This window comes from Spinacia oleracea, chromosome 3 (assembly GCF_020520425.1).
Source record: "Spinacia oleracea cultivar Varoflay chromosome 3, BTI_SOV_V1, whole genome shotgun sequence".
NCBI lineage: Eukaryota > Viridiplantae > Streptophyta > Magnoliopsida > Caryophyllales > Amaranthaceae > Spinacia > Spinacia oleracea.
The window spans coordinates 21347821-21360232 of record NC_079489.1 but is presented as its reverse complement, the minus strand read 5'-3'; the positions used below and the strand labels follow the sequence as shown (position 1 = coordinate 21360232).

At 35.3% G+C, this 12412-nt stretch overlaps 2 protein-coding genes across 2 annotated transcripts; both read left to right on the top strand.

Moving 5' to 3' along the window:
- The first annotated feature begins 6250 nt into the window (after positions 1–6250).
- LOC130469561 (protein FAR1-RELATED SEQUENCE 5-like) lies at positions 6251–9652 on the top strand. The gene is made up of 5 exons (XM_056838915.1): positions 6251–7369; positions 7783–8636; positions 8739–9252; positions 9322–9592; positions 9645–9652. Exons 2-5 carry the CDS (start codon positions 7804–7806, stop codon positions 9650–9652), a joined length of 1626 nt encoding a protein of 541 aa, XP_056694893.1. The 5' UTR covers positions 6251–7369; positions 7783–7803.
- On the top strand, positions 9652–10831 carry LOC130470225 (uncharacterized). The gene is made up of 2 exons (XM_056839884.1): positions 9652–10194; positions 10300–10831. The coding sequence occupies exons 1-2, from the start codon at positions 9652–9654 to the stop codon at positions 10513–10515; spliced, it is 759 nt and encodes a 252-aa protein (XP_056695862.1). The 3' UTR covers positions 10516–10831.
- The last annotated feature ends 1581 nt before the right edge of the window (positions 10832–12412 follow it).

Here is a 12412-nt window from a genome sequence, read left to right as displayed (position 1 = left end):
TGCCTTCAATTCTTCTTCAATTCTTACAACATCTCCTCATACCATATCTTCCATTTCTAAATCAACTTTTTTTCTTTTATTGCCGCATTCTTATCAACCTTTACCTTCCTGCAAGAAAATCATAATGTTTTTAGTTGAACATTATTCTGTTTAAGGTGAATATAAGACTTGAGAAACTGAACATCACACAAAAGTGTTTTTTATTTATGAACATATCATAGTTTTACAAGTTGAATTTAGTTGAACATGATTCTTTATAAATTGAACATGAGACTTGAGAAACTGAACATCACACAAAAATGTTCTTATTTGTGAACTATCATCTTCTATAAGTTGAACATGATGAATTATAAACTGAACATGGCAATTTTTAGACAACGCCACTTTTGATATTTTAGTAAAGAATAATGAACATCTGCTTATAAAATCTGAACATTATTAAAGAATAATGAGCACCTACTTAAAAAATGCTTTTGAAAACATCATACTAGTTTTATAGGTTAAATTTAGTTGTACATAATTCTTTATAAGTTGAACATGAGACTTAAGAAACTGAACATCACACAAAATTATATATTAATTTTATAAGTTAAATTTAGTTGAACATGATTTTATATAAGTTGAACATAAGACTTTAGAAACTGAACATCACACAAAGGTATTGAACATATATTAGTTTTATAAGTTAAATTTAGTTGAACATGATTTTGTGTAAGTTGAACATAAGACTTGAGAAACCGATCATCACAGAAAAGTATTGAACATATATTAGTTTAATAAGTTAAATTTAGTTGAACGTGATTTTGTTTAAGTTGAACATAAGACTTGAGAAACTGAATATCGCACAAAAGTATTGAACATATTATAGTTTTATAAGTTGAACGTGATTCTTTATAGGTTGAACAAGAGAGTTGAAAAACTGAACATCACTCAAAATCAAGACTAACAAAGTAGCAAATTAATCATTTCTAAAAGAAGAAAATATTTGTTCAGCGATATTATCAGCGTAAATAGATGAAGCTAATACTAATTACTATGATTAATGAAATTAATACATATCACAACCAAAAGTTAAGCAATGCAACTTGAGTTAACATTTCACAATTACACAAATTACATAATACGATAGATGTTTTTGGTGCCAAACATAATTGATAGATAATCACATCATATATTGTTCAAAAGATAAAAATAATTAACATCACACAAAAGTGTTAAATTTAGTTGAACATGATTTTGTGTAAATTGAACATGATTCTTTATAAGTTGAACACGAGAGTTGAGAAACTGAACATCACACAAAAGTATTGAACATATTTTGCCTAAAATTGAACAAGATTCTTTATAAGTTGAACACGAGAGTTGAAAAACTGAACATCACACAAAAATGTTATTAGTTGTGAACATCACTTTTATAAGTTGAAATTAGTTGAACATGATTCTTTATAAGTTGAACACGAGAGTTGAGAAACTGAACATCACACAAAAATATTGAACATATATTAATTTTACAATTTAAATTTATTTGAACATGATTTTGTGTAAAATTGAACATAATTCTTTATAAGTTGAACAAGAGAGTTGAAAAACTAAACATCGCACAAAAATCTTATTATTTGTGAACTATCATACATAACAACAATCCTAACCACAATACCACCAACAACAACAATATCAAAATTAACAAATGTTGTTCATTCTAATCACACTTATAATTCTTTATCAAATAATCTGTCACCAAATCATAATCAATAATGAATAAATTGCAATTTCTCTATCAAATTAAAATTCATAAAATTGACACTTAAATCAGAAAACTATTTGCAATTTGACTTTATTAATTGACGAAATAAGTGAACTATTCGCACACAAAATTGAATACATGAACATGAAAATTCTCAATCAAATTCACACAAAATCTAGGGTTAACAACTAATTACTTTCAAAAAAATTCGTCCGAAATTAGTAAATTTAAATTTAGTAAGTTATACAAACGAAGGAGATAGAACTTACCAGATTAAGAGAAGGAAGGATTCACGGTTCTTAGTTGAGCATGAGTCAGACAATGCCGAGAGAGACTTCGATGTCGGCGGTGAAAGAGAAACTTCCAGAGAGCGGAGCATCGATGTTCGGCGGTGGAGAATGTCGACCGCCATGGCACAAGATCAGAGAGGCAACGTCGCAGGGGAGGAGAAGGCTTCAGCGACAATATCTATGGCGCAGTGTCGCGTGGATCTAACACGATTGAGTAGCTGCGCGCGGTTGAGGAAATGGCGGTTGTTAGATCGAAGGGAGGCGGCGGTGAAAGGCGGAGGGAAGGAGGTCGGATTGTTTGGGAGGAGAGAGAAAGAGTGACTTCAATGGAGGAAAGAGAGTTTGAGGTTTTGATGAGAGAGAAAATGGTGAGAGGTTTTGATGAGAGAGAAAATGGTGAGAGGTTAGAGGAGAGAGAAGAATGGTGAGAGAATAGCTGCGTGCTTTTGTTATCGATGAAACGCAACCATTTAATCGCGTATGCATGTACAGATAGGTGCATAGCTATATATATATATATATATATATATATATATATATATATATATATATATATATATATATATATATTAATAATTATCGGTACGGCCTCAACTACCAAAGTTCGGGTTTGGGTATTGTTACTTAGTGTACCGGGGTTGGGCATGGATCATGTTGGGTTGCGTACTTGTTTAGAATGGGCGGAGAAAAAGTAGGGTTTAGCGAGTTTGTGCTGAACTTTAGACAAAGAGGCGCGACCTATGTGTTGCGCTCGGGGTCCCTTAAGGAAATTTTAGTCAAGCAGCTAAAAGTAAGCAGACTGACCGACCCTAAGTTTCTCATTCCTTAGTGAAGTCTGGTTTGAGCCCCGATGAAACCGATCCCTCCGGTAGAGGGTGGACAGGTCTGGTCTGGTAGCGGAATTGGGGGTTATCACGAAACTCGCAAAAGTGGGTGGCATCATATTTTCTCTCTGAGGATTTTCCGAGGATTGCAAAACCTATATGGCCAACATTAAAATGAATTGTGGGGGTCTAACAAAATTTAACAAATACAACATGTGAGACTAGATTATCACCTCTTATACTCGTGCCAAATTTCCAAATGATATCCATAAATAGTCCACTACTATACCTCTCAAGCCCATGCTATGAGAGACTTGTGTCAAGTCGAGCAAATTTCGTCTAGTGCCGTGATGATTTGGTCTATGCCTAACTTTAACTATTATGAATACAATACAAATTGTTTTAAATTATCGGGTTGGGGAATTTCTCACGTGGGATATTATTGATCAAAGTATAACATATGTCATATCTATGAATGTTTTTACGTACATTTAGATATGAGTACCTTAAGATTATTTATTTTAATAGGTTAGTGCCCGTGCGATGCCCGACTTTAAAATATAATCAAAATGCTAATTTTATGAAGGTATTCTAAACTACTACGTATGTTATATTTAATTTACGGATTTTTCATGAAATGCCCCTGAGATTTAACTAAATGCACCAAATACCCCTAAACTTTCTAAAATGCACCAAATACCCCCGAGGTTTTATAAAAATATACAAAATGCCCTTCATGAGCTTTTCCGTCTATACCGTTAACTTTTATGTTAACTTTTAGCTCTAATTTTTTTTTTCTTTCTTTTTTTCTTTATTCTTTTCTTTATACTCTTTCTCCTTCCCAGGAGTCTTTCTTCTACCACCCATATCACCACCGTGCCCCACCACCATGTTCCATCTCCACCCGCCTCTTCTCTTTCTCCACCCCCGAAGACATCATCGTTGAATGCCATAAACGCAAGCCCAACTCTGTTCCTTGCTGAAGGAGGAGCTAACACCAATCTAGTCCTCCCCAATTCTCTCTCCCCACCCAAATCCCCACGTCCCCTCCTCCAATCTGAACCAAATCACGAAAATCGGAACCAAATCCTAATGTTTGCGAAAATCGAACCAAACGCAAGACCACCAGGAGCTTTTTTTCCAGACTCTTGTGCGAATGTTTGCGGGGTTAATTATTGTTGGGTTTAAGTTATTAAATCATCCAAAAATCCTAACTTAACCTTTAAAAACAACTGGATTTGGGTGCGAATGAGGAGACCCAGATTTTCGTTTCATCAAAAATAATTTGGTTAGAGAATATCAAAAGAAAAATAAAAGAACAACCATGGATGAAAATCAAAACAGATGTTTCTTCCAAGCCAAATGGCTAAACAAATTAAATACACCCCCTTCTCAAAACCCCAATAAAAAGAAATCGACTAATTTCAACGGTTTGATGTATCAAAACTTCGGAGGAAGCTAGTACTGATATACGGAGTACATGAAGAAGATGATGATGGTGATGGCATAGCAAAAGGAAAGAGAAGCTGGAGCAACAGAAGCAGAGCAGAATAGTAACAACCACAGCAAGGTGGATGCAATGGAGGAGAGAGAACAGAAGGGGTAGAGAGAAAAGAAAAAGAAAAGAAATTCTAAAAAAAGAAATTCTAAATTAATTAGGGGATAATCGGGTTAATTAGAGATTATTAGAGGATAATTAATTGTTAATTAAAGGTTGACTAGATAGTTAGAGCTTAATGACTAACGGCGTTAACGTCCGTTAGTCAATAGGGGTGTTTGATACATTTTTACAAACATTAGGGGCATTTTGTGTATTTTTATAAAACCTCGGTGGTATTTGGTGCATTCTGGAAAGTTTAGGGGTATTTGGTGCATTTAGTTAAACCTCAGGGGCATTTCATGAAAAATCCGTTTAATTTATTATGGAGAAACTTATATTCCAATAAAATTAACAATGAGCATCTTACATTTACAATCATACACAACTTGAAACGAAAACTATTACTAACGAAAAATATCAAAGTACATAAGCCCTTGTTTTCATTACTTTAGTCATTTAGTGGATCAATTATAATACGGTTTTTTCATGAAATGCCCCCGAGGTTTGCAATAATGCACCAGATACCCCCGCGTGTTTCGAATCACATAATAAACCCCTATTTTTACCTAAGTTTGCACCAAATACCCCTAATCCGACCTTCCGTTAGTCCTCCGTTAAGTCATGTTTATAATTCACAGAATGCCCCTATTTATAAACTTATTGCATAATATACACCTATTTGTAAACTAAGTTGCACCAAATACCCAAATTCCAAGTATTTGAATTTAACGGCTTTACATAAACCGATTTCTAAGTGGACAAATGCAATACAAGATTTTCGCTGTTAAGAGCAAGATTCCCACTGCTGGTCCATGTTTGTTGTGCCTGAATCGAGTAGTTGCTGAGTTTTGGAGTGAGGCTTTCGTCCAACAAGATATTCTTAATACTCAATTCATTTCCAAATACTCCTGGTAATTGTTATTCGTATACTATGACTCTGCTAATTGTCAGAACAACAAAACATACGTGGCTGCAAAACAGAATACAGATCAGAACACATAAAACATCACTCTGCTAATTGTTATTCATACACTATGACAAATATACAAAATAATATACAAAGTACGTGGCTGCAGGCTGATAAGATACTAAGATATGTAATGTTATCAGGCTTTATTCCATAATCTTCCGTCCCTGAGAAAAGAGAAATTGCACCTTCCCCGTCTCTATGTAATCCATACCCATTTATTATTATACTCCAAGAGACAGTGGCCTTGTCCAGCAAACTCTCAAACACTTTCCTTGCTATGGGAATATCCCCCATTTTGCATACAAATCTATAAACATTACAAACAGTTTTCTCTTAGAGAAAACCATTCTTATTCACAAACGCCAATACAGAATTAGTGACAGAGGTGCTGTTTATCTGAATACATGTGGAAACCAAGCTCATAATCATTATAGAGTCCACTTTAACCTCAGTATGAATCAATTCACAAAAGATAGAAACTATTTATCTAAATCTCTTGCTTCAAGAAATACCGTCATCATATTCCACAGAGAAACATCCAAAATAATATATTCGTATACTATGACAAATATACAACGGAGACAACAAACAGTTCAAATGTAGTTCTTCGTTTTATGTCACGAAACTACGAATAGAAAATTAAAAATTAGTAGTACAGAGCAGAAGCAACGGAGGTTTGGTGACAAACCAAACGCCTCAAGGTATGCAGATTTCGATTGGGAATGCCACACTGTAAACTGCAAAGACAAGATCCATCTCAGTCAAACAGTTCCGAGTTCCGCTCAACCAGGGGTGGAGGACGGTGGAGAACTTCGGAGTTTGTAGAGGTGAATTGCCGACTGAGGAATAAGATGCCTCGCTCAACAACGAACCCAAGAATCGCAACCAAACCACAGACCAACCTCCGATCAAAATCCGGTCAATCCTTCGATCAAAACGCCGAAGAACGCAGAAACAAATCTATCACCAATTTTCAGATTCTTGCAATTAACATGAAATTGCTCAAAAATCTTCAAGAAACCCTATAATTTGGGGAAAAACTCAAGAATCAAAAATCATTTAACACCAAAAACTATTAATTAGACCACCTCAAAAGGAGAAAGGTTAACAACACGATCCGACGAGCTTTACCTACGGCAGATGAAATCCTTGCAATTCGACGGCGAATTAGGCTCGCCGGTGACCAGAGAGAGGAGATCGGCCGCCGAGAGGAGGAAGAACAGGGGAGAGGAGAGAGAAATAGTAGAAGATGATTTTTTTGTAGTTTATGTCCTTCACTATGGGTAAAATGGTAAAACATAGCTAACGGAGGACTAACGTCCGTTAAGTCTAAGTGTATTTGGTGAACAATATGGATAAATAGGGGTATATTATGTGATTCGAAACACGCGAGGGTATTTGATGCATTATTGCAAACCTCATGGGCATTTCATGAAAAAACCGATTATAATAACGTCCACTATTATTAGAGACTTGAATAAGAACTCAACCCCATATGCCCTGTAAGTCGGGAGCTGATACAGTTACACTGGGTGTAACTGGGGCCCAGGTACACTGCAAGCTTGTTGGTCCAAGTAGGCAAAGAGGAATTCAGTTTTAGGGGGAAAAGCAATTGGTTTTAGGGGGAAAATTTTTCACTGATTGCGCCATTTAGGGATGCTAAGCGGGAAATAATGCGCCCTTTGCTTCCCCTAATTTTATCCCGCCCATATATCAAAGTAATTAAAAAAAAAAAAAACCATAATATACCAATTTCAAAAACCCAACGGTAAGATTTTAATACCCTAAATCACTCTTAAAAAAAATTAGGCAAAGCTGGACTCATGTTATCTAGCTTGCCACAAATAAAAACACAAAGGAGAGTTTTTAGCAGAACTGTAGAACTGCTACATGGTGATTCAGCTTCGAAATTCAGCTTCGAGATCCCGCATCGAAGATAATGTAAGTTTTTAGTTCAAGTGATTTTGTCAAATCTAGCTCATAAATTCCTGAAAAAAACAATGGTATATGAATGTGTTTTTAATGGTAATTAAATTTGTTTGAATTGATGATAAGTTGTAGTTGCTTGATATTGATGAATCATACTTTGTTGTTGGTGAGAACGTAGATCTGAACGACGGAGATAACTAGGCGTTTTTCTTTGATAATTTCAACAAATTCTATATTTACGTAGTATTAAGAACGTTATAAGTTGTATGCTACCCCATATGGTTAAACAATAAATTGTTAGTTTATTATAAATTTCCTTGTATATATTATGTTTGTATGTTTTATATATAAATACCGTGCCAGATAATTCGGTGTATGGCAGCATTGTATAAATTCCTAAACGTTTTTCGTATTTTGTACAACAGTGATATACGTGGGAGTTCTGTATGGCTTGGGTAGACCTAAACGAAAGTGTCCCTGATCTGAATGAAAATGTTCCTGAAAGCTCACAATATAGATTAATAACTGATGGACAAGAAGTTATCGTTAACCCCCCTAGTGTAGGGATGTGTTTTACAACGGGCCATGAGTTTTTCGAATTTTGTCAGTTGTATGCCTTCAAAGAAGGATTTGAGATGTTTATCAAAAGTAATAAGCTGAAAAAAGAGTACAAAGAAAGCGGAGTATCTAAGTCTGGTGTGGGAAAGTATGAGGCAAAGCCTCATATGATGGAACTTATTAGATTAAAATGCAAGAAGGGAGGGGTGAAAAAAGGTGTTGGGTCTAATGTGACCGGTTGTAAGATGAATATTTACGGTGTAAGTAGAGATGGGCTATTTACTATATTGACTTGTGACTTGCAACACAATCATCCTTTAAATCCTGACTGTAGTAGACTGATGGTTAATTATAGATGTATAGACGGTACTACATTTAAGAGGGCGATGATCAATGACATGGGTGGTGTTAGCATAAGTAAGAACTTTGGTACGCATCTAATTGAAAAGGGAGGTTATGAAAATATTACATTTAATAATAGAGACTTGAGGAACGCAATCAACGTCGAACGTCGTTCATCAAGATTTAGTGCTGCGGATGCCGCAGGACTCGATGCTTACTTTAAGGCACAACGTGATTTGCATCCCGAGTTTTATAGCTCAATACAAGTAGATGATGATGGTGTTTTTACGAATGCATTTTGGTCGGATGCACGTAGTAGGGGTACATGCAAATATTTTGGGGATGTTATTACTTTTGATACTACTTTCGCATGCAACCGGTACGTGTTTTAATTAAGTTTTTATTGATTTAAATTCTTTGTAATTGTACTTTGGTCCATTTGTTTGAAAAAGTAATATCCAATACATTTATATTTTTTTAGGTATCGGATTCCATTTGCTCCATTCATTGGTGTAAACCATCATGGCAAATCAATTATATTTGCTACGGCCTTAATTTCCCATGAAAATACTCCCTCATTTGTTTGGGTATTTGAAGAATTCCTGAAGTGTATGGGGAAGGCACCACTAGGCATCTTAACCGACCAAGACAAAGCAATTTGTAGAGCAATTGAGCTAGTCTTCCCGGGCGTCCGTCACAGACTATGTTTGTGGCACATGCTCCAGAATGCTAGTAAGAACCTAGGTAGTCTCAGTGATTGGAAGAAAATAGACACCCTGATCAGAACTGCAATACATGATCTGATTGATCCAGATGAGTTCGATGAAGCTTGGTGTCATGTGATGGATGAGTACGGTTTAAGGGGTCCTGGGTGGATGAAGGACGCGTATGATAACAGGCGTCAGTGGGCTCCGGCATATAATAGAGGAAAGTTTTGGGCAGGTATGTCTTCTACACAAAGGAGTGAGGGTATGAATAGATTTTTTAAAACTCACGTGAACTTAGATTGTGGTTTAGTTTTGTTCATTCATAATTATGAATATTGTATGAGGATAAAAGCTTAGGAAGAGAAACAGGATAATTTTGATAACATTGATAAGCCTGCTAAGATTGATGTTGATAAGAGTGTTTTAGTTGAGTATGTATTGGTTAAGACGTACACTAGTGAGAAGTTTGCTGAGGTTGTTAAAGAGCGTAGAGGATTGACACACACAAATGTCACGAAAACCTCATGTCATGGATCAGTGGTGTTGTATAGAGCTGATGAAAAACTAACCTCACCGTTTTGGCGGAAAAGGTTTAAAAGTTTTGATGTTAGGGTGGATAAGGAAAATGGTGATTTACATTGCTCTTGTAACTTGTTTGAATTTACGGGAATACTTTGTAGACATATAATGCGTGCAATGGATGTAGAGGATTTTCAATTTGTTCCAGAAAAGTACATACTACAACGGTGGATGAAGTGTGTTAGGTCGTACGAGAGCATTCGAGTATCTTACTTCGACCCTCTTGAATCTATCAGATTGGGCAAAGCCAAAGAGCTTTCACAACGGCATAATTACTTGTCTGAATTAGCTATGTGTAATGATGATGCACTTGGGTTGTACAAGGAGGCTATGGATGTTGTGCGGCTAAAAATGGAGGATGTAGTCGGAATACGCAAGACTGGGGAAAAAGGGGACGACCTTATATGTTGGTGGGACCCAGATGCGAGAAATGTATTTGGTCGTCGAAGGCTACGTCCACGAGAATTTGGTGAGAGAGCCAGATTAAGGGATGTAGAACCGGTCGTGGACGAGAACAGGATCAAAACACCGGTTGACAAACGGCATACTGGTAGGGCAAAGACAAAAAGGAATGCTCCTTTTGGTGGTAAGGCCGGTGGGAATTCTAAGAACAAAAAAGTGGTTACTGAAGAGGAAGTTATTGCTAATGAGGTAAAATTTATATTTTATTTGTTTGGTGATTCGTATCGTATATGCAAGTCCTCATTAGGAAATATAACTTTACTTTTCTACTTAAATGTTGTTTGTGCAATGTAGGAACTTATTTGCAACGCATTTGGAAATCTTCCAAGTTACCGTGCTAGGCAACAACACGCGAATCACGTTGGGGGTACATATGCGGAGAACGTCCCACAAAGTTCTAATGTACATCCTTCTCAAAGTTCTCAAGCACACCCGTCCCAATTACATTTGTCTCAGGATTATTCACAGTCATTTGAATTTGATATTAACGATTGGCGCACCAGATTGTGAATGTTTTGTGTAAATGTAATTTAATTTGATTTCTTCAAAGATATATTTTCGTTTAAACGGTATTTTAAGAATTGAATTTTTTAATCCAATCCTCCCTTTTTGCTATGTACTTTACGTTATGTCTATATATGTAATTGATGTAACCTCAATTACTTTGTCAGTGTAAAAAAAAAAAAATACAAAATGAGTTGTATTAGGCGTCGAACCCACAACCAACGGGTAGACAATATGGGAAATGAGGAGGAAAGAGTAACCATTGTGACAGTGAGGCTAAGCCAGTGCTATTTGTGGGCAACAATACTATTTATTGTATACTTTATATTACTTAATAATGTACATACAACGAATCTATTACACTGGGAAACAATTATTAAAACAACGACTTCATTATACTAGTCTTACCAAATGTAAACATGATGTGTTTGGTCATTGTAGTCAAAATATGCATTCCCATGTCATGCAAAACTCAGCCCCTTATTTTTTGTAATATATGAATATTATTTATTGGAAACAACATGATCCATCAATGACATGTTAGAACTAGGTGAATATAAGGGTGTGTTCAATCCCTCCATTTCAAAGTAAAAGTAATTATAAGAGATTACTACATCACAAAGAATGGCTACTAGTGTAAACAAAATCACAACGAGATGCAGTGAAATCGATTCGATGTTGAGTGGGGGAATAACAATCGGTGAAGTGACTGAGGTGTGTGGCGAAAATGCATCAGGTAAGACTCAATTTTGCCTTCAAATTAGTCTCTCTTGTCAATTGCCGCCTTCAAGGGGTGGTATTTGTTCCTCGGCTATATATATCCATTCACTTGGTCCCTTTCCCATACGTCGTTTAAGTAGATTAGTTCCATATGTTTTAGGGGACCTTGAAACATTAAATGGAAATCCTTTGGATTACATAACTACAAAGCAAGTTGACACTCCTCATGAAATACCGGATGTGCTAGAATGGACTGTAAAACTTATTAAAATGTCTCAAAATTACATAACTACAAAGCAAGTTGACACTCCTTTGGATTACATAACTACAAAGCAAGTTGACACTCCTCACAGCAAATGTAACTTAGTCCTATTAATCTTCTCAGCTAACAAAATATAAATAGGATACTGTGCTACCTTTTAATTTGGATATGTTTTTATGTTTTATAATATTTTTAAATAATATTTAATTTATTCATATGATCATTTAAATTCGATATTGGTAATTTAAGGCTTGTTTGTTAAACGCTCGTTTATTAAGGCACGTTTGGTAATACCTCGGCTAGGCTCGAGCTTGAACTTAAACAAGCTACTCGTGACCTAAGCTAAAACAACGGAAAAATGAAAGCTCATTTAAGCTCCGCTCGAGCTCGAGATCGGAAATTTCTCATCAAGCCTAATCCTAGGTCGAACACCGAAATACTCGGTTGAGCTCGGCTCGTTGACATAACATGCAAAAAGATCTGATAACTAAAATTGTTAATTTATGGTTATATATTATAAATTATATACTTATTTAAATCAATAAATTTTTCATTACCACTCTTTAAAATATGAGTTTTTTACGATAATTTACATTGTTATATCTATCTAATATTGTTAATGTCGTTATAAAACTAACATGCGAAATAAAACAATATATATACCAACTTATCTGATTTTTTCTTTTACTAGTAAATAAACCAAATGAATTTTACACAATTGTGAAAAAATTTACCAAAATTGTTTACGAATTTTTTCAGAAAATACATAAAAATGAACCCACTTTTATTGCATTATTGCGCTGGCTTCCTCTAATTTATTACATGCACCACGCGTCTCACTTATATCAATAAAGCTGATTTACTTTTTCGTTTTTCAACGAAAGTAAATTTGTTCAAAATCATATACAACAAAACTGTAAA

Bases quoted from the DNA above. Each gene is read 5' to 3' on its own strand.
- LOC130469561 (XM_056838915.1), top strand. From the start codon at position 7,804: ATGGCTTGGGTAGACCTAAACGAAAGTGTCCCTGATCTGAATGAAAAT. The intron at 8,637-8,738 runs GTACGTGTTTTA...ATATTTTTTTAG, and splicing joins ACTACTTTCGCATGCAACCG to GTATCGGATTCCATTTGCTC. The intron at 9,253-9,321 runs GTGAACTTAGAT...ATAAAAGCTTAG, and splicing joins ATAGATTTTTTAAAACTCAC to GAAGAGAAACAGGATAATTT.
- LOC130470225 (XM_056839884.1), top strand. From the start codon at position 9,652: ATGCGTGCAATGGATGTAGAGGATTTTCAATTTGTTCCAGAAAAGTAC. The intron at 10,195-10,299 runs GTAAAATTTATA...TGTGCAATGTAG, and splicing joins AGGAAGTTATTGCTAATGAG to GAACTTATTTGCAACGCATT.